This window comes from Odontesthes bonariensis, chromosome 12 (genome assembly GCF_027942865.1).
Source record: "Odontesthes bonariensis isolate fOdoBon6 chromosome 12, fOdoBon6.hap1, whole genome shotgun sequence".
NCBI classification, from domain to species: Eukaryota; Metazoa; Chordata; class Actinopteri; order Atheriniformes; family Atherinopsidae; genus Odontesthes; species Odontesthes bonariensis.
In genome coordinates, this window is record NC_134517.1 from 17807678 (window position 1) to 17828750 (window position 21073).

General features: G+C 40.3%; 2 protein-coding genes across 8 annotated transcripts; one reads left to right on the plus strand and one right to left on the minus strand.

Annotated features, from left to right (window-relative positions):
• Positions 1–89: 89 nt before the first annotated feature.
• tfdp1a (transcription factor Dp-1, a) lies at positions 90–14147 on the minus strand. Of its 5 annotated transcripts, none has more exons than XM_075479391.1 (12): positions 14129–14147; positions 7717–7799; positions 7169–7235; positions 6837–6958; positions 5633–5754; positions 5283–5448; positions 4992–5138; positions 4817–4885; positions 4246–4397; positions 2631–2797; positions 1530–1608; positions 90–1382 (listed from the first exon to the last, which is right to left on the minus strand). In XM_075479391.1, exons 2-12 carry the CDS (start codon positions 7726–7728, stop codon positions 1244–1246), a joined length of 1242 nt encoding a protein of 413 aa, XP_075335506.1. In that variant the 5' UTR covers positions 7729–7799; positions 14129–14147; the 3' UTR covers positions 90–1243. The 5 variants fall into 5 exon arrangements, with proteins under 5 accessions (XP_075335506.1, XP_075335503.1, XP_075335501.1 ...); XM_075479388.1 differs by lacking the exon at positions 14129–14147 and adding an exon at positions 10024–10128; XM_075479386.1 differs by lacking the exon at positions 14129–14147 and adding an exon at positions 8613–8684.
• Positions 10244–20124, plus strand: dcun1d2a (DCN1, defective in cullin neddylation 1, domain containing 2a). 3 transcript variants are annotated; one of them, XM_075479392.1, is made up of 7 exons: positions 10244–10340; positions 15935–16151; positions 16242–16410; positions 16705–16835; positions 16935–17017; positions 18567–18663; positions 18749–20124. In XM_075479392.1, exons 1-7 carry the CDS (start codon positions 10329–10331, stop codon positions 18826–18828), a joined length of 789 nt encoding a protein of 262 aa, XP_075335507.1. In that variant the 5' UTR covers positions 10244–10328; the 3' UTR covers positions 18829–20124. The 3 variants fall into 3 exon arrangements, with proteins under 3 accessions (XP_075335507.1, XP_075335509.1, XP_075335508.1); XM_075479394.1 differs by lacking the exon at positions 10244–10340 and adding an exon at positions 14155–14284; XM_075479393.1 differs by lacking the exon at positions 10244–10340 and having other exon boundaries at positions 15608–16151.
• Positions 20125–21073: the final 949 nt, after the last annotated feature.

A 21073-nucleotide genomic window follows, 5' to 3' on the forward strand; every position in this document is an offset into this window, starting at 1 on the left:
TCTCCTAAATCTAACCACTTGCAGCCATGAGGGTGGCTTTTTTCTGCTTGAAAAAATAAACACAAATAAAAACTTGCACGGAATGTTGATACAAAGTTATTAAAACAATCTATATTTTAATTTGCAAACTTATATTAGATTACAGAAAAATGTATTTGGAAGAGTCAGTACATGTGTTGCTCAGTTTTAAAAGGGAGGTCTTTGAAGAGAGTACACAAAGACCCACACAACCACACATCATGTTACACCAATAATTTTTTTTTGAAGGTCTATCTTTACCACTGGCCTCTAAAAGGATACTATAAGCTACAACTGTTGGAGGATTTATATACGTAATTAACAAACAAAGCTTATTCACCTATAAGGAGCCTGGGTTACGAGTCTTTACCTTGCTGCTGCCATTATTTTGTTAACACTACCAAGGTGTTAACAGGGCGGTGATGGAGAATTCCTCAACTCCAGAATACAAAAAAACCAAACAAAATAAAATAAAACAAAACTAGCAAACAAAATCAGAAAGCAGCTGCCTACTGAACAGAAGGAAGCCAACCCAAAAACAATGGGGATAAGAAACTAGTTTCAAATCATCGCTGAGAACACAAAACATGTAAGTGTCGACACGTCTGATGGAGCACCATCCTGGGATGCCATGGAAACTGTGTCTGGCGGTTCAGAATCCATGGCGTTGCGCTAACACAGCAGGTCAAAGCAGACACATTTGGAACATGTGATCATAATCTGCCAAAGGTAACTGCAAAGTAAGAACTATTCAAAAGGTTTTTTTTTTTTTTTACATTCGCAAACAGCAGTGTGTTTTACAGAGTTCTTAAAGTGGGATGGCTTGTTCAAAAGTGGATCAGACGTACAAGGACTTCAGGTGGCGGAGTCACAGACTACAGTTCCCTTGGATGACACCTCCCCCCGTCAGAGCTGTGGTGCAGGTGCACGTGATTCAGAAGTAGAGCGAGACAGGTTTAAGGAGAAAAAAAAAAAAAAAAAAACAACGAAAGAATGAAGGAAAGAAAGAAAGAAAGGGAGAAAAAAAAAAGAAAAAAAAAATCCCAAAAAACCACCTCTGCTCTTTCATTTTTCTTTTTTTCCCATCTACACCCCTGAGAAAGCCAGGCAGAAATACAGGCATGGGGAAAGGGATCCAGAAGCACACACAGACAGGGACTGAATTCCCACGGTGACTGTAGTTTGAGGGACTGTGCTTGTTGGGAGTGCTGAGGTGTGGGCAGGGTTAGTCTTCCTCGTCGTTCTCGTCGTACTCATCTTCGTCGTCGTCGTCTCCCATGCAAGACACTGGAGTCACCACACGAGACCCGCTGTAGTGAGAGTCATTTGAGCTGGACGCCATGGTGCCATCAGTGCAACCATCACTGCGAAATGGGCCGGGTTAAACGGGGATAAAAAAAAAAAAAAAAAAAAAAACAAGTTAAAGGAGGGTTATGGGGTCAAAGTGGGGTTTGTGTAAATGATGAGATCTGATTTGTGTCAAATGCATCGATTTTTTTAAGACCTCCCACCTGCTTGCAGGGTAACGGGCTCCATTGGCAGAGGATCCTCCAGTGATGTACACATTACTGATGGGACCTTTTGCCATTTCTGGAAGAGGAGAAAACAACTATAAAAACGTGGACACCTGCTGGTTCCTGAACACGTCAAAGATGTCAAAGGAAACAAATCACACCGCGTCCGCACTTGCAAGGCAGCAAAAGGTATTTATACCGAGATATTTATGCAACTTGTGTGTCGGTAAGGGTGATCAGAGAGGACACCCAGAAAACGCACTAAAAACATTGTTTCCAAACTTGTTTCCATGAACGGCTGGTGAATTGTTTTCATCTCAGCGACCTTTAACCATGTTTATCCTCCAGCAGCAGAATCAGCTGATCAGTCATGTGAGCAACCAGAAGTGATTCACATGACACGTTTCCATAATGTCTAAGCTGGAGTAGGACCCTCCCAATGGCTTCTAGTCCCCGGGAGAACAAATGTGGCTTTAACTTTTTTTAATTCCTCCGCTCCAACATCACTTGCCGTCACAGCAAGGTTGCCTGGTTAGACATCTGCCCCTCAATCCAACCACCAGTCAGATTCTTCAAACTCAGGGTAACGGGTCAATTCTGAGTTTACAATAAATGGCCGGCCTGAATAAGTTCGAGAATTTGCTTGAGTTGAACCTTTTATGTGCAATTAAAACCAGCTTTGAACTAAAAAATGACCACCACGCAGGTGCATGTCCCCACCGACCAGACAAGTTGCAATTTAATGTCAATCTAGACTCGACCTCAGAGCATTTGGTCAAAAAACATACAGATTTTTATCATTTTATCCTATTAAGCAGTAGTGCGGAAATGTTGTCATAATTACTTTTAGAAAGACGGGGTTTGTGACATTTTACCTATTAGGTCAGTTTACACTTAAATTTAAGTAAACGTGTAAAAGTAGGAACAAAAAAAAAAAAAAAAAAAAAAAAAAAAAACCCTCAAGGTGTTTGAGAAATTTGTGCTCACAAGACTGGCATGGACTTAAACCTTATAGACGTCATATATTTGGCCACTTTTGGTCAGAAAAGTGGAAAGCAGATTTTAGGCCGTATCAAGAACCAAGCATGTGGCACTTACCTATAACATAAGGCTCCAGAGCTTTAGGCACCAGGCTACGTGCGACTTTCAGATCCTCTGGAGAACACTTTCCCACCTCCAGACCACAGGCCATACCCATACGTTTCAGCACCTCAATGTCATCGTGGATCTCAAACATGCTGTCGAAATTGAACAAATACTCGAACCTGCAGATAAATGAGAAAACGGGAGACGTGGCAAAAGGGTGAAATATCCAGACACAGCGACCTCTGGTCCGTCTTTCAGGGTATACCTTCCAGGGTATATAAAGAGATGTTTACAACCTTCAGTTCTGTGCCTCAGCTAACCTACTGAACATGCTCCCTTTACGTTTCCCTTAAAAAAAAAAACTGCTCAACAAGAAAAAGAATATTTAATATGAAGTATATGTGGAGGAAATGTTTCCCCATCAGTGCTCAGATGTATTTGCATGCTAAAAGAACAACAGTTTCCATTCCGTCCGTTTTCCCTTCGATTTTACACAAACAATTGTGAAACATTTGCTGGTTTTGGTCACGTTTGATTTTCAAAGTCAGCCACTAAATAACCCATATATATACAGTATATATATATATATAAAATTTATCTATATAAAAATATATATGTACATTTAAATTTTACATTGCCATGGAAACTGCCACTATCCGAAATATAAAATCATACACATGGCTCAGTAAATAAAGTAATATGGAAATAAATCTAACTGAAATAAAAACACAGAAACAAATAACTATGCAAACTCACACAATCATCAATCAACTTAAGATGCGAGTTTTTTGAGAGAACGCACAGATATGTGGGGGAGAGCATGCAAACTCCACACAGAAGCGCCCCAGTTCACATTTAAACCTCCCTGCTGTGAGACGACAGCGCTAACCACCCTGTGCACAACGTAGAGTTCCATTTCTCTAAATAAATTGATATATCTGCATCAGTTTTAACGTGACAATTTCACATTTAATTTTGTATTTCATGGCTGGATTTATTCGTTTATTTATCCACTTATTCTTTTATCCCTGCACTTATTTCTACATTAGTTCCCCCTCTTATTTACCCCCCCCTTTTTTTTTTTAAATATCCAATTATTGTACACTTGATAATTTAATCTCCTCTCTTATTTCCCTTTTACATTTTTTCCCACCATTTACTTCCCCTGTGGGAATTCATTTCTATAATAATTGTACTAATTTTTGCATAAATTCAAATTTCTTTGTGGGGTTGTAGGACATTTTGAGTGTTTTTTTTTTTTTTTTTTTCCGGCTTGTTAAGAATTCCCTTGGCATTTGGTAACATGGCATAATATGTAAGCAAGTACTTGACCTTCATTCAACAAATCCTTCATATTACACAAGACATGTCAAGCTTCTTTTTCTCCGTAACACTGTAGAACCCACAAACTCTTGTCCGCACTGACTCTCTGAAAAATAAGAACTGCGACTCGAAATTGGGATGCAACTTTCCTCACACTCCAACCAACAAATCTTCCACGAAGAGGTTGAAATTGTATTTGGCATTCAGCTCTCCCACAGTCTTCAACTTAATTTTATGGGTTTTTTTTCTTCCAACAAAGATGAACGTACAGCTTTTTTACGTTACAGTGCGGTTGATCACGTACTTGTCGTTGGAGATGCTGCAGTCAATGACCGTCTTCTTGCTGGTGTTGACGATGATGAAAGGAAGGTGGATGATGGAGTTTGGTGGTGGAGGTCTGTTCGCCTGCTGCTCTGTCTGTCTGTTCCTCTGAACGAGGTTCTTAAAAGCTATTTGCTGCAAGGCAAGACCAAAGAAAGATGAAAACTCTGACAAGACGCTGTTCCCGCCATAGGCTTGCTGTGGATTTCACCGGGGAGGCAACCGTTTACTACTTTGGATAAAAAACACTGCACAAGTTAAGGTTTCGTTAAACACGTCAAGTAATCATAAATGTATTCGTCCGCTTTTTGCAGAGTTACTGAAAGGTAGAAAAATCAAGACCCTGGATTAACTGGACATCTACACAAAAAACAGTCGGGTTTCTCAGTTCATGAGGTCTCTGGACGGTATGCAAGTGGCATCTCTAAGCTTGATGGATACTTACTTTTGAGGAGGTACACATGAGCTCCATAAGGACTGACTGAATAGCCATCAAGCCCACATTTGCATACCCCTATTCAAAACACAACTGCAAGCGCTCGATTAATTCCCACCTGCAGTATGAGCTCCTGAAGCTGCGATTGTTTCTGCTTAATCCTCTCCAGCCGCCTTTGTCTCTCCACCTTAAGACGAAATAAAAGATTCCCAATTAGGCCTTCCAACGTAGGTAAAAGGCGAGATATGCTCAGGACAGTTTGTGTGAAAATGGTCTCCATTGTGTGCTTCTACCTCGAGATTTTGGCACTCCTGCGCCGAGTTGGTGGGCAAGCCAATCCACTTGATTTCTTTTTTCTCTTTCGAGATGATGTTCATGGCCATGAGCACGTTAAGTGCGTCGTAAACACGCCGTCTAATGTTCTTCTGGTCATACACATGCTAGGACGGGAAAACACAATTGAGAACATTAATGGAACGCGCCAACTGGATAAAGAGTGTAAAAAGTACCACGAAATCCCCCTCTGGAGTCATTCAGTTTTTCATCATTCTAAACAAAAAAAAATATACAGCTGCAGCACTCACTGAGTCGTTAGGTGACATGTGGTTGTCTGAAGAGCTGAATTCTGCAACCAGTTCATCTGCCACTTCATTGTAGGTGGTGACTCCTTTCTTCTGCACCTTCTCACACACTTTCATGGAGAAATGCCTCAAACCTTTCCCATTCTTTTCCCCCTTCTTACCACGCTTTCTGCGAACAGAACACCTCCCCAAAATCAGTATATTTTCAAAAATACTGTATGTGATGTATGACATAAAAACAATGCTAATCTAATATCCGATGGGACACATTGTAATGTTTCTTTATCTAATTTCTACAGAGCTCTGCAATAATGTCCCAAGCGTGTGAACTTAAGGACCTTTTCGATGCTTACCCTGATGACCAAGGAGAGGCATCAGCTGGTTGACTCTGAGTGAGGAATTGGGAACTGGGTGTGTGTGGACTGTTTACCAAAATTGTATTCGATACCGTCGGCCTTTGGGGTGTTCCTATTACCTACAAAAGGGGAGGGCAGAAGAAAATCTATTTAGAAAAATTAACAATATCTGTTATGTCCTCAAATCTTAAAATATGATGAGCTTAATATTTTCTCTAAACCAAACTACTAAAACGCATTACGTTTAACAGCAGGACTTTGATAACACTGGATGGGGGCTAAAGACGAAACCTCCACTTCCTATGGTGTGAGTGTTTATACCAGCAGTTTAGACCCCCATAAAGCCCTACATGGCAGTGGGTTTTCTGACACTGCTTCAATCAAACGGGACTCAAAACCAAAGTTATTGGACCTGCAAGTTGGCAGCAGAATACTGGTTATTTTGTTAGCAAACCCAATTCAATTACAACCCGTTACACTTTACATCATTGCTACACAGGGTCAGCATCTTTATTTAGTATGGCGTGTAAGCTCATGTCAATGCTGCTATGTGTAATAAGGTTTCTTGACAGTGCATATTGGGCAATGAAGGAGCTACAGCATAGGCCAGAGCGTAGGTGGTACACAGCTGGGACGTTCTACATGATGCTGAAATACAAATTCAACTTACTCTCCTCAGTCCGAGCTGTATTGAGGGTTTTCAATTTGTGTTTGGACTAAAACCAACTAGTCCTTTTGAAGTTTTTGGTATTTTACTATACTTCACTGAACAGAAACATGGCCACTGACAATGAAAGTAAGTGCTTAATAACTGCATCCCTTATAATGATACGAGGCATTCTGTGGATAGGTGATCTATTCCTTAACTAAGGTGATATGTAAGCTGATTTCCGTTATGTATACATTGCTTGTACATAATGAGATGATGGGTGTAATCCTGCTGACTGTAGAGTTGATAAGCTTAGGATCAACTGCCTCCACCTACCACTCTGTTCGGTAACCTCACAATGATAATGGAGGGGCTTACACAACAGTAAGACACAGCAGAGAAGAACAGCAGGCAAAACGATACACAGGTGCAAGCAGGACACTAACAGTTAAGAAACACCATCTTTTGTTTAAGTAAAAGATATTCTATATCTCTCTTATTGAAGTGGCTGAAAAGGCATGCGAGCCTGACATCATAAGACCAAAAACTCACCATGTGTGGTACATGTTGCATATGTGCAGCAACATTCACATTAGATGGCCCAAGGGTTTTGGGTAGTAGCTGTTTGGCCATAGATCCAACTGTCGGCTGGACAGTAACCAAGGACAGGACGCCTAGTAGAAAACATGAGAAGGCCGGTAATAAGGACAGCTCTTGACTGGAGCTCCATTGCCCCCTATCGTTTGCTTTCAAGCATTAAGGCCTGCTCCTGAAGAACAAATTTCCTTTGTGGGATTAAACAGTTAAACTTAAATGTGTTCGAAGTTCACAAAGCTCGATGTGCGTACGTCATCCGTTGAAAGATGACAACTTTTCAGGTATACCTTTGCTCGGGCTGAGATTCTGATCGATGAAAACCTTTAGCTCTCCATTTGTTTCAATCGGTCCAGCCTGCGAAGGATGACACATTTATTACAGAAAAAAATCCAATTATCTAAGATATGCAAATCAGGTTAGGCATATAATCAACAGAAGAAACACAAGGCTACAACTGAGGCATTAAGCAGCTAATAGGAACATACATCGCATCCTCTAATATTATACTTTATGAGCAGAGACATTAACAAGATTCCTCAAATTATTTACTATGGCAAAAATTCAGATTTGTCACTAAATTCCCCAATTCAAACATAAGGGAAGTTCTGACTCTTTGTAAACACTAAGGTTCCACCATGTTTGGCCAAATGTAGAAAAATAAACACAAAAAGCACATTAATAGTTGCAGTGCAGTAGCTAAAAATATTTGCCGGTAACATGATCTGATGTTTCCCACCGATTCTGGGTAGCAGAATTTGGTGTTGGTGGTATATGTGCAGGGTGGCATATATATGGCTATACGTTTCCCAATGAATCCATTGACAGAGATACTCACATCTTTAGCCATGATCCCAAAGGACCGAAAGGAGTTTGCTTCAGGCTAAGAAGATTTTCCTCTGACAGTCAATATTCAGACCACTGAAGAGAAGGAGAAAACAATCTATGAACAATGACCAGAAAAATTCAGCTTTCTTCCAAACACAATATTTTCCTACAGTCATTTTGAGGCAAGATGTATCTTACTTTGTTTTGGGGGTGAAATTTAAACTTATTTCTGAAGTAAGGCCCATGTGAAGTGCTTGCTAAGAGCACAATGTGGATTGCTAACTACATCACAAACGTTAGCTCCACTTTTATCCTCACCTCATTAAAGCGATGGGAAATGTGAGCGTTTTATACAAATCTCAACTCTGTGAACCTTCGAGGGGCATCTCTGAGTGCGCCATGCATACAGAAACCAATATTAAACCACCCATTGATGCTCACAACTTTTACTACGCTAAGTGTGCACAAGGCCTACTTCAGGTACCAAGCACGTCCGGAGGAGAGGCATCGTCCAACTTCTGCTACAGGTCACGCAAACATCCCAACTTTAGCCCAAAGAGCGAAAAACTGTCAACATGGCTTCAGTGACAGCGCCACATTTTTACAGACAGCTCGGGGGCATGCGACAGCACCGCCGCTCACATCAGATGTTGATAGCAGTGAACAATCTTTTGTTGACTGCAGCTAGCTAACTGTGACTGCTAACAGCTAGCCTTGGATCCAGCTTGCTGGCGTTAGCTCGCTAGTTAGCTTGTGCACGTTTTGAGACGCTTCACATCAAACTCATCATCATTTCTGACGCCGTGCTCCAGATTCTAGCCTCTGGAAAGGATGGCTTGACCTTTTAAAAAGGAGTGCGCATTTCGCACAGTGAGTGGACTTAATGTAGGGAATCTGTGCACTTACGAGTGCACTCTCTTGTCTCCTCGACGGCTGTTGTTGGCATTTAAGTATGGAGGAAGAGGAGGTCTAAATCCTCACTAAACAGGAAACAAACTAAGACATGTCGAGGTACTTTTACGCATTTTTTCGTAAACTCCACGATTAAGAGTATTTATTGGCTTCCAACGTTTTACTTTGGAGTTTGTTTCCCCCTTAAGTCAGGTTTTTTTTTTGGCGCTATGCAGTAAGTGATGCCAGGTTTAGCCTGTTGGTCGATTATGGCAGCTGAGGTCTGTATTAAAAAAGGATCTTTTTAAACTGAAACCGACTAATTGACCAAGTTTCAAGATAGAAGGTTAGTATCATTATTCGAGCATATAATGTATAATGAAACTACAGCTTCGGTCTCCATTTCAACTGACATAAAATACACAGAAATCAATAATTAATCAAGCCATAGTTTTTCATGAAACTGTCGTGTCTGGGTGCAAAGGCTTCACTCATTGACCTCTGGTTAAAGTAAGTAGTTTTTAATGCTGGTAATGTCGTAAATAAACGAGTTAAGTTAACCAAATGAATGGGTTATGTTTTATACCGACTACAAGAGTCAGGCAGCGTTTTAAAAACACACAATAATTAGCCACAGCGTCTATAATCCCTGTAACTAATCATTTCATTATTAACCTTTAGTTTTATAGTTGCATGCGTTTTAAAGCCTGTAGAGGACCTCGGTGTCACTTCCCCCATCAGACAAAAACAAACATAGCTAATCAATAATAGTGAGCTTGCCGTTCGGAAGTTGCACTAAATAAAACTCATTCAGTTTCAAAGTATTCGACCTGCTACAGTTGTTGTTTTTCTTTGTCTATACAAAATAAATAAAGTTATACATCTTGTAATGTCCAAGGAAAGTGTGAAATTAAAGCAAATGTTTCTGCCCCAATTTCTTTTAAATTTCTATTTTGTTATGACGTTTCAGCCCAACAGAAGCGCACCGAAGAATACGTTCAAGTATCAAAGTCGAGCACATTCACCGCGGACCGTTAAATGAGCCCTGCTGATGACACTGTTGTAGTTTGCTTTACACGACAAGTGCAGAAACCTGCCACGCAGACAATGACAAATAAATGCTAAACTTAATCGAAGACTAGTACTATGCTAGTTAGCAACTGGTTATTTTAACTCAAAGCTAACTCACGATTACGGTTGAGAAACTGTGACCTCCTGTGCTTTGTTAGCCAACTGGCTAGCGGAGAAGCTAACCCCCAGCTGTCATCGAGAACACTGCCAGAATTAGCTGCAAGTTAGCTTTTTATGTGCAAACTAACTATCTTCAGGTCATATAAAATATGCGAACCGTTAAAACGTTTACATACGAGTTTGCATCAGTGGAAGCCCGGTTGCGACCCACAAGTTAGTAAATGATGCAGCTTACCGGTGCACTTCACAAGTTAGCAAATTGTCAGCTAGCTTTTCTATGCACTCTCTGTTAGCCTTGCTACAGAAGCGCGTCTCACAATCTGATCTTGGCGGTGTCTCGCTTCAGCGGCATCTGATTGGACAGCGCGAATGAGACGAAAGCAAAGCATTAAAGTGGTTCATGCCCACAATTTGCGCCTCTTGGGATTCGTGAATACCAGCCAACTACACGTTTATCGCCACCTACTGCACAGGAGTGCGAAGAAACTGCTCTCTGCTCTCTTTCTCTTTCTTTCTTGTTTTTCCTCTGCAAGACACAAGATGCAACCACAGGTAGGTTTTTGGTTTGAACTCAAAATGCATTGGGATTCAATTTTATATATAATGCACTTGTAGGCCGAATAGCCATTGATGTAGTGGGTGTAAAGTATGGTGGCCCCAAGGTGCAAAGCCCAACTACATTGGACAAAAAAAAAAAAAAAGCACAACAAAAAAAAACATACAGTTGTTGTTTTTCTTGTTGTCTTCTGAAATGCTGTATTTGTTTGTTTTGTTGTCTGCTGCTAACTAAGTGTTAATTCTGTGAATTGTGTTTTGCATTCAGTTGTTTCTGTTGAGTGGAATGTCTTGGTTTCCCCGTTTTCTGAACAAATTTTCTCCGAAACGTCTTCACGTTATTGTTTTGTTGGGGAGTTTTCTAAAAATGTGATGTTCTTGGTTTTCGCTTTACTATAATTCATATCTAGAGTTTTATCTGAAACGCTTGTTTAATCAGACTGATTTTGTCGGTTTTAAATAAGTAGAGCATGTTTGTATCCACGAAAGCTGCACAGCATGCTGTTAAAGAAACAAGATCAAAGAATTTGCTAAAGTAGCTCCAAGAAAAATAGGCTAATAAGCTTATCTTTTTTTCTAAATTGCAATGTTATTATAAGACCTTGATCCTTTTCAGTTGCATAAAATCCACAATAAAAAGCAGAGCAGACGCTCAATAGATGAAACTAGGGAAAGCTGAAAATAATTTCTTGCTGTGTACAGAGATGTTTCTCATAATGACAAAATCCTGCCATCTTCCTATATGTATGTATTCCTATATATAAATATGGTAAATTCAAGCACTTTACGTTTAAATCTCCAGAGAAACTTTTGTGAAACCTCAACAGATTCAAAACTAACAATCTTTAAACGAGGAGAAGACAAAGTTTTGTAGATTTACGAACTTTGTTTGCGGTAAATCCTCTAATTGCAATGTAAAAAAGTGTTGTAGCACACTTCAAGAAGGGGTAAATGGCTGATAACAAACTGCAGAAAATATGTAAGGGATGCCAGAGGAAAGTATGAAATTATATACAGATGTTAAAAAGGTGGAACTTCCGGTCCTTTAGAGGTTAGAACCCAAACACCAAATGTTTGAGAAGATTCATTTTCTGTCATTACAATTAAAAGTGTCTAAATCCCCAGACTTAAAAGACTGTGTCTTTGAGTCAGGACTCGGTGAGCCAAAACAGCAACGTAAAGGACCCGACAGCTGTCTGAAGAGTCGGGTTCTCTTGCATGTGTGGCAGTCCATTTTGTTTATCTGTTTCTTTTGAGTTCAGCTGTTGTTTAATGATCCATGTCTTGCCGGGACCCCGGGGAGGATGTTGTTTATGAGTTCTGCCACCAATTTTAGGTTTCATAAACTCAAAATCATCATGAGCATGAGCATTTTTACAATAAATATAGTGTACAGAAAAAAAAAAGTTTTTCCGTACACCAAAACAACAAAAAGCTAGTGTAGCGTAGCCTTGAGGATATCATTTGAACATAAAGTATATTCGTGTTGATAAAGTAGTATAAAAAATTAGATAAAGAGTAAGGATAACTACATGCATTTCAGTACAAAGCCTGAAAATGTGTTTCAGAAGTTGTATGAGTGGCACTGGAATAAATAACTGGAATGTGCTGCGTCCTGCTAGCTGGTCTAACTCTGGCCCCTTTCACTGTAAAATGACAACAACAAAAAAAAAGGAAGCTGATGTGTCGAGATACTCTATCAGCGACAGAGCTGCATGGTGTCTGGATTCATTTTCTTATAAGATAAAACTGAGCAGAGCCTTCTTTCAGCACAACTTACAGCGATAGTTCAGTGGGGTTTTTTGTAATGTAGAATTAGCTCTTCTGGGCCTTCAATGTTTAACGTGCTCCCATATTCATCATTGTTGCTTGAATTACACACTTTCTCTCAAACATACAAATTAGCTTCATAGACGAAATAGACATTAACAAAGCCTTTTTTTTACAATTTCATTATCTAAGTATGATTATGAAGAATTGATAAATACGAGACAACCGTTCAAGCATCACCACACCATATGCATGACACAGCATTCATTTGTAAACTGTGTGTTGTTACTTTAGGAAAATATCTTCTGTAAGTACAGAAGATAAACAAATAAGGTTTCAAGACTGGATATGAATCAGAGGCCCGCATCAAAACAGGGCTTCAAGGTCAGGTAGAAGCCATTCTCCAGCTTTCATCGTGTTCTCTGAAAATTGTGCAACGACAGCACATTTTTCCGAACAAAGCGCCTCTTAAAACAGAACAAACCAGGCGACACACAAAAAAACCCGCGGTTCTGGAGCTCCCAGGACACCTGCTTTGCTTTAGTGTTCAGTTGTGCTTACGGTTACATCCATTTCTTATTGTGCAGTTTCAAGCACTTTTTGTAAGTTTGTTTGGAAAATGCCAAATAAACCATGCTGAAGAGCCGATGTTTTTTAAATTAGGAATACGGGTAATCATTGTTATTAAGGATAATTTTTTTTCAATCAGGACATTTGGGCAGGCGGGATGAGTCATAAATGGCAGTAATAAATGCTGTCGTTTATGGTGAGTGTTGTTTGCTGGTCTTAGTGTATGTGTGTGTGCATGTTGATAATCGTGTCTTTGTATGGTGGATAGAGGGTGGGGTTCCATTTAGCTTTCGACATTTGTCAATGCAGTGTTCCTGCGTGGTTTCAATAAAGTAGTAGTTATGAAATCTTACTTTGAATTAAATGATACCCAAAGGGAAATTAGACTGATGCACGATACATTAGCATAAAGAGTAAGGACAAAGTGTCATAATAGACAGTAATTGTACAAGGTTATAATGGTAGGCTGGAATGACCTCCAGGAATGGCTTCTTTTGCAGCAGAGCTGATAAAGCCTCTTCGAGACTCTCTGATATGAATCAGTGTGTTATACGCAATCAATCATCTCAGAGTAAAGTCATCAGCCTTCTTTTAGTTATTTTATTCCCCCTTTGTGACCTTCAACAAACACATATTATGTGCAATTGGAATTACATGATAAAGCTATAATTAGCTCAGATCACATTTGAAAATGTCTATTTAGATTGGACGGTTGTTGTGGATTTGTTGGTAATATTTCAATGACATCTTAAGTATACTGCAACAAAAATTGTAAACAAAAAGAGTTGAAACACTCCACGAGCCAGTGTTTATCCTTGCATAGTTTTTGTAAAGTTATGAACAAATCTATATGCCAAATAGGTTCAACTTTTTATCAACTTTTTTCCAAGTTATTCTCCAGGTTGCCAGTTTTGTTCATGTTAACATGTGTTTTTCTTTTTATAATTAGATGGGTTTTTTTTATTCTTCCTTAATTACATTGGAAGATGAGCATTTTTAGTAAGTGATGTCCAGTGTCGATCCACCATGTTGACTTTGATTAGCTTACACAAAGGACACTGCATCCCCCATGTTGAATAATACACACAGTGCATCTGTAGTTGTGCACATAATTATTTTGAAAGAACACATTTGTACTGCTAAATGGGAAAAATGCATAATGCAGTTCTAATTATCATCATGATTATTATTATTATTATTGATAGTAGTGGTAGTATTTTCCCCGAAAATATTTCTAAAAAGTTTAAAAAGGTGGTGTGTGTGGGGGGGTTGAGTAACTTAAAACTGTGGCTCCTTCTATTCTACCTATACAAGGTGCTAATATTTTCAGTATTATTTGTTAAGTAATCCAAAATTATTTCGATGAGGTTCCTTTTTTGTACTGCAGCCGCTACTACTTTGCGATTAAATATGTATTCACTGAAAGCATTCGAAAGTAATCTTACCCAGCCCTGCAAATAACACAGGTAACACCAAAGCAGATGCTGCAAAGCTCATCTTTCTTCGAATCCACTGGTAGCGAATCAGCTACTTCCTATGCGCATGCGCCCTTTGAGCAACAGTGGGGCTACCAAACTGGTCAAACAGCGGGTGTAAAAATGGTAGGTAACCAAAATAAACACAAACCCAGGCATTGGCTTTTGTGCCATTAATGCTTTCCATCCAGACTGTCATCGTATTATTAAAGTACAAGATGTGCGACGTTTTGGCAAGCTCATAGTGATCAGTTACTTGTATTCGTTGCTATTACAGGGAAGGTCAGTTGATATTTTGAGAGCTGCTAGCATTAGCCACACGTCCCTTTTTGGCAGTCTGGTAACTTCGGCTGTTAGCAGGTCAGCCGCTGGACCTCAAAGATGGGCATACACAGGGTCGTTTGAGTCAAATCCCGACTTATTCGTAACCACACTGTCAGTCCGCTCCCAAGATATTATCCTCATCCTTAATGTCAGTCCTTTCTGGCTAACTCTGCTAACGTTAGCCAGTGTAAGTTATTAGCTGGTGGTATGTAGACTGTGCTAACCTGACGTTGCCTATCTGATAGCGCAACAGTCTGACTTTTGACAGTCTGCCTCGTTAATGTCAGAAATTTGTATAGTATTTGGGAGATTCAGTCGCAGCTCTGTGAACTCAGGTTTAGTCTCCGGTTTGAGGAAATGCTACTGCTCAGTGAAGTGCTCAGATGTTGCAGCCTGCGGGAGGACACGGCATAGTGATTTTTCACTACCGATAGAGCAGTTTATCTCAGCTCAGTTTATAGAGTAAGTTGCGTTAACAGTGAAACGTCAGAAATGTTGAAAGTCTGCTGCAAAATTTTTGTCCAACACAAAGTATCAATTTTACAAATTTAAAAAAAGAAAAAGAAAAGGAAATTGGTAAATAATTTAAGCTGCTGTAACCTGGAAACTTGCAATGTTTTCTTTAAAAGGGGGGGGGGGGGGACTCGATTAGTAGTATTCTTGCTGTTTAATTAAATACAACCTGTTTTTTTTATAATGTAAGTGGAGTGTTTGAAAACCAGATACCATCTGATACTTATTTTAAGATATGATAACATCTTTGAATCCTTGTTGTTGTCCATTACCGCTCTTTAATGGACTCATTACAGTTTAATGATATGATATTCTGTACTCACTTGACTGGCTCCAGCTGAATGAAATGTACACGGAGTGATTAATTGTGCTTGTATTTATATATCTAAAAACATCTCATTCATGTACGTATTCCAACCCCACCCCCTTATTTTTCTTCTTTTTCACCTCCCCTTTTAATAGTTATTGTTAGTAATGAGTATTTTAGCCACAGCGTTTGTGTGACGCTCCAGACTTTTTTGCACCTCCAGGTCCTTGCGATGGCATCCCATTTCTCTACTCATGTTACATCTATGACTGTAGTTATCTGAGGGGCCCTCTGGGGTACAGCATGTGCTTTCAGTGTCCACAGCATCCCCCTTTAGAAAGCCTGTGTTGCTCTGGACAGGATATTATTGCCACCATTGCGTCTTGGCTGATCTTTTATAATGTTTTTTGTTGTCGTTGTTGCTGGTGTGACTGACTAACCTTCTGAAAAAATGTCTTTCTGAGTGTCTCCCACTCTCTTTTTTCCTCCTCACTCTTGCCTTAATGCCTGTAGATGTTTATGTTTCGCTGTGTGTCGTTGTCGGTGTATCGGTCTGCGTTTGCATGTTGTTGTCTGTGTTCCCTGGTCTGATAGCACCAGTGTCTGACAGCCCCTGTCCTGTATTTCTACAGCATAAGCTGAAGTCTTCACAGAGGGACAAGGTACGGCAGTTCATGTCCTTCACACAGGCTGGGGAGAAGACAGCTGTGTACTGCCTCACACAGAATGACTGGAAACTAGAAGTTGCGACAGACAACTACTTTCAGAACCCAGAACATTACTGTAAGGAATCCATGAAAACCTCAGTGGACCGGAAAAGGCTGGAGCAGCTCTACAATCGCTACAAAGGCAAGCAAAATGGGTTACAGGGTTACAAGGTGTCATATGTTTGCAGACCATTAGAGTGTAACTGTATTATTTTTTTGATTTTCTCAATAGATCCTCAGGATGAGAATAAGATTGGTATTGATGGGATCCAGCAGTTCTGTGATGACCTCTCACTGGATCCAGCCAGCATCACTGTGCTGGTCGTTGCGTGGAAGTTTCGCGCCGCCACTCAGTGCGAGTTCACCAAGAAGGAGTTTCTAGATGGAATGACGGAGCTGGGGTGAGTGTTGACATCAGCAGCGTGCGATATGCCTAAAGTATCTTAACATGGTGGTTCTCATGGTGTAGCTCTGGGGAGGGAAGGGTGCCTAAATATAGATCCACCCGCAGCCTGAGTATTCTGTGTCTCTGTGCTGTGACTCAATGTCAGAGTTGCGGTGTTTTTGATTTTAGAGGTTCCAGCGTCCGTGTCACTTTCAGGCAGTTTCATCCCGACGGTGCTGTTACAGTTGTGTCCACGTGTGGTTATTTTGATGTCACCTGCTTAAATTGTCTGTATTTGTTGTGTGTTTAGGTGCGACAGCCCGGAAAAGTTAAAGGCCCTTTTGCCAAGATTAGAGCAGGAGCTAAAAGATAGCGGCAAGTTCAAGGACTTCTACCAGTTCACTTTTAACTTCGCCAAAAATCCTGGACAGAAGGGTCTCGGTAAGTGGAGTTAAAATCAAGAACAACGATTTCCCGGCTGATGTTGTTTGTACCATGGACGGATGAACTGAGGTGTCCCTTCTTTGTGTTTGTGTTCAGATTTGGAGATGGCTGTAGCCTACTGGAACCTCGTTCTGTCAGGAAGATTTAAGTTCCTTGATCTTTGGAATAGATTCCTTTTGGTGAGTCGAAGTAGTGAAATTCTCCACGTGCCAGTCGAGCAGACAGGCAGCAACACTGATCCCAAATTTTAAAATCAGTCTGCTAATGCGTTTGATAAACAGTTTTTATGGTCAGGGAAGTCTCCGGCCTACTCTGGCAGTTACAGCAGGTTCAGGGTGTGACGACGATCAACAACAGCAGGTCCTAAAGAGATTTGTATAAATGCCGGTTATTGGAACGATTACTGGCGAGAATTCCTTCACCAAACGAAGAACCATAGTGATGGCTTTTTTTTTCTATTGAAAAGGTGTTTTCTCCTCTCCCACCTGGAGTTTTATCTACCAGCTGTTTATTTTTTTCATCTCTGGTTTAAATGCTGCTGTGGCATCTTACTTTAACTTTCTGTGCATTGTTTATTTGTGTCCAAGAAATCAGAAAGAACCTGTGTAGTTTTGGCAAACTTAAACTTTAGAAAAAAAAATAATGAATGCGAAAAAGAGGCCGTTTACTTCACCAATCAATGGAAGTAAAAGATAATCTTGTAATCCTTCCTCGACCAAAGCGGTTCCAACACTGGTTCAGGGCTGCTGCCGGAACTAGACAGAATAAGACCGTTTATCTTCACGAAACCAACAACCGATCATAGAGTTTGTCTTCTTTTCCTAGCAAACTTATGTCTTCTGATCGCCAGGCTGGGTCAGCAGTGCTGACTTTGGTTTCCAGCCGCTAACCAATCATTATGAGAGTCTGTGCGGAACGCTGTGCGGTGTTTACAGACACGACGTACGACATTAACGTTCCCCATGTTGTTCCACTGCTGCTTCGACTTCACGTCCACGTGGCCGCGTAGTTTTTTTTTTTCTTCTTGTTCTTTTGAATTCATGGGAGGAAGCAGGACAGTGACTCTGGTTTTTTAAACATGGCAGTCACAGCATTTTAGCTGGTTTGGTTGACCTCTATAACCGCACCCCCCTGTCCCGAACTTAAGCTGTTCTTTGCTCTGGAGCAGCAATGAGTTGGTGCTGCTGTAGCACCAGTGTTTTCAGAGCTTTGGCCTTAAAACAGAAGGAGAGTGTTCTCTAAGTTAGCTTCTGACTCCAAACCAGCACTGGAACTGATTTGGTTGGAAAAACCTAAAGCTATCCCTACTATGTAAACTAAAAGATCTGAGATCTTACCCGAGTGCACTGAGAAAGGGAAGACTAAGACGTGTGGCTGAATTGGGTGAAAAATATTTGTTCCCAGTAACATTAATGCAGTGAGTTTTAGTTAATCAGTCGTTCTGTACTTGTTTCTCAGCTGCTAGCATGTAGCTTTCAGTTTTAACAAGGGTTAACAGGGATCAGCAGGTAAGGTTTGCTGCTCTTTTTAACATAAATAAGCGGAATTGAGGAGTTATACTGAAATGTATGGTTACTTGCTCCAACTAAGCTGAAATCCTGCAGAACGCAAACACAGTGATGGACTCTGCGGAGATACAGGAGCACATCTCGAATATAAAGAGCATTAAAAACAATCTGCGAACCCCTTTCTCCTACTTGCATGTTCACCAGGACTTTTCCTTTACAGGAACACCATAAACGATCCATCCCCAAGGACACGTGGAACTTATTATTGGACTTCGGTAACATGATTGCAGATGACATGTCAAACTACGACGAGGAAGGTGAGTCTGTAAAAACTAAATGAATGCAGCATTCTGTCAGATTTCTCTCTCGTCCACCACTGTGGCATTTTGTTTTCTTCCTCAGGTGCGTGGCCGGTCCTTATAGATGATTTTGTGGAGTTTGCTCGACCAATTGTTACAGGATCAAAACGTAAAACTCTCTAAATCCAACTAAATCCAAATCTGGAACACCAGAACGTTGTTTCTTTTACAGCGACATCATAGTTTTTTTTAAGACTTGTACAGAAAAAAGGAAATAAAAAAAAAAGAAAGGAGGAAAATTGTCGACTTCAGAGAGAAAAACCCGAAGCACTTGAAGCCGCCAGGAAACCGCCTTTCAGGAAGTCAAAACTACGAGAACAACTGGCCACATTTTTCTGTCCTCTTGAGACTGAGGCATCATATGGACATTGCCAGATTCTCCGTGTCCTGGACGCTCCTCTCCTCTGCTCCAGGAGGAGCACTGCAGCCCCACCCCTCGCTGGCTGCGTGCACCCTAAATGGACAGGAGAGGAAAAAAGCTGTGTGTTTTAAGATTCTTTCTAGTCCGATTTGTTTTTGTTTCTATGAAGCTCTGAATGACTGTGCGAACATCCCATGTCTTACTCTAACGTTGGGACAGAGTGCTCACGACACCAGCACCAACAGAACTGTTGCAGTTTTTACTGTACATACTGTATCTATTGGGACAGTTTACAAAGAGAGCTATATGAAGAATAATATAAATATGTTCAATTTATAAATGCAAAAGATGATTGTTTTATGTACAGCAAATGCTAAGAGCTCTAACAGGTTGCCTCAGTATTGTGGACGATGCGCTGTTGGTTTATTTGTTTGTTGGATGTCGAGTCATAGAATTGTGAGCTTCTCATTGAAAGCATGTTTAAAGTCATTTCACATCACCTCAGGCTGCTTTTCACGAGACATTTTCACCGAAGCGAAGGCAACGCTTTAATTTAGATAACCGGAGCGAGTTTGTCGTATTCCTTTGTCCGAGTGACCTCAGTTGAAAGTTTATCAAAGTGTAACCTAGTCGGGTCCTTTAAGAAAAAGAAAAAAATTCTGTTAGGAAAAGTTTTTCTTCTTTTTTTTTTTTATCAGTTTAACCCCAACAAGGACTCCTCCCCCCCCCTCCACGCTAAAGTGACGATTCAGCAGCATTTAAGACAACTTTACGAAAAGACTGACCTTTTAGGATTGCATGGCACATATCTATATGTTACGGCGGCGAGAAGCCCTCAGTTCGGACGTCGGGACACTAAAGAGGGCAACAACAGGACGATAAAGTAAGCCTTAAGAGTAAATACCTGTCCGTTTCATATTTATGTTCCCGTTCCAGCCTATCTGTTCAGTGTTACTAAAGATAGTGAACATCAGAACATATTGTTGATACATCATGTAAGTAGCATAAGTATATTGTTCATTTAAGAAAGATGAATAAAGCATGAGTTTTTCCATAAATACGAGTGCATTTAGCTTGTTTGTGGGTGGATAACAGCTGCTTCATGGTGCGTCTCGCAAAGTTCTCGAAACAAATGTCCTTCATAAGAGACATTTTCGCTGTTGGATGAACTCAATTTACGGTCAGATTGTCGGTATAGTAGATCAGAATAGTTATTTGCATAAACAAATATGTGTGAACTGATAACTTTAAGAAAAAAAAAATCAACTATGACTTGCACCAAGCCATTGCTACAATTACTCCTTTGCGAGAGGGGTCATTTTTACACTTTTTTTTTTTTTACATTGGATTTAACATTATAGTCCGTTTCATTTCATTGGTATTGCACTTTTCAAGATGTCAACACGGTGCGCTTTAAACAGTTCAAAAAGGCCAGGTGACAAAAAGTGAGTTTTGAGAAGAGGTTTGTGAAAGGTCAAAAGGTCATGCAAATAGGCCATTTAAAGCCTGAAAAAAGCTTTTTCTAAAACTCATGGGCTGCCAGTGAAGGGCCACGGAGAGTGGTGTGTTAACAACCTGGCACCAGCATTCAGTTGCCAACATCTGAATAAAATTAACTGTAGTAATCTGTTCCGGCCAAGACAATTCCCAATCAGATATGATGCCTCTTTATTTTATATTTTGGGAGGAGACGCCCAGGTGTGAGGAAGGTTGTCAAACATCCCCAGTGCTGCAGTCTGCAGAGGTAATTGTAAATACTGTGGACTTTGAATCATTGTGTTGCATCTTGGTTTTGATCCCAGTCGGACAAAAGAAAAGAGAAATAAAACAAAAAACATCTGCGTTATCAGGATTTGATGGAATATGTATAACACTGGACATCAACAGTATGTCTACGCAAGATCTGGCCGAGATAAATCATTTGGTTAAAAGGATATTTCACTTTTCAGTGGAAATACATGAGCTGTGTTATACATTAATTGTATAGATAAATGTATATGAGTCTTG

Coding starts and splice junctions, on each gene's coding strand:
- dcun1d2a (XM_075479393.1), top strand. CDS start 15,806: ATGCCTGTAGATGTTTATGTTTCGCTGTGTGTCGTTGTCGGTGTATCG. Junction 16,836..16,934: donor TCCTGGACAGAAGGGTCTCG/GTAAGTGGAGTT, acceptor GTTTGTGTTCAG/ATTTGGAGATGGCTGTAGCC. Junction 17,018..18,566: donor TTTGGAATAGATTCCTTTTG/GTGAGTCGAAGT, acceptor TTTCCTTTACAG/GAACACCATAAACGATCCAT.
- tfdp1a (XM_075479391.1), bottom strand. Junction 5,755..6,836: donor TGCAACATGTACCACACATG/GTGAGTTTTTGG, acceptor CCCCTTTTGTAG/GTAATAGGAACACCCCAAAG. Junction 5,449..5,632: donor GCCTCTCCTTGGTCATCAGG/GTAAGCATCGAA, acceptor TTCTGTTCGCAG/AAAGCGTGGTAAGAAGGGGG.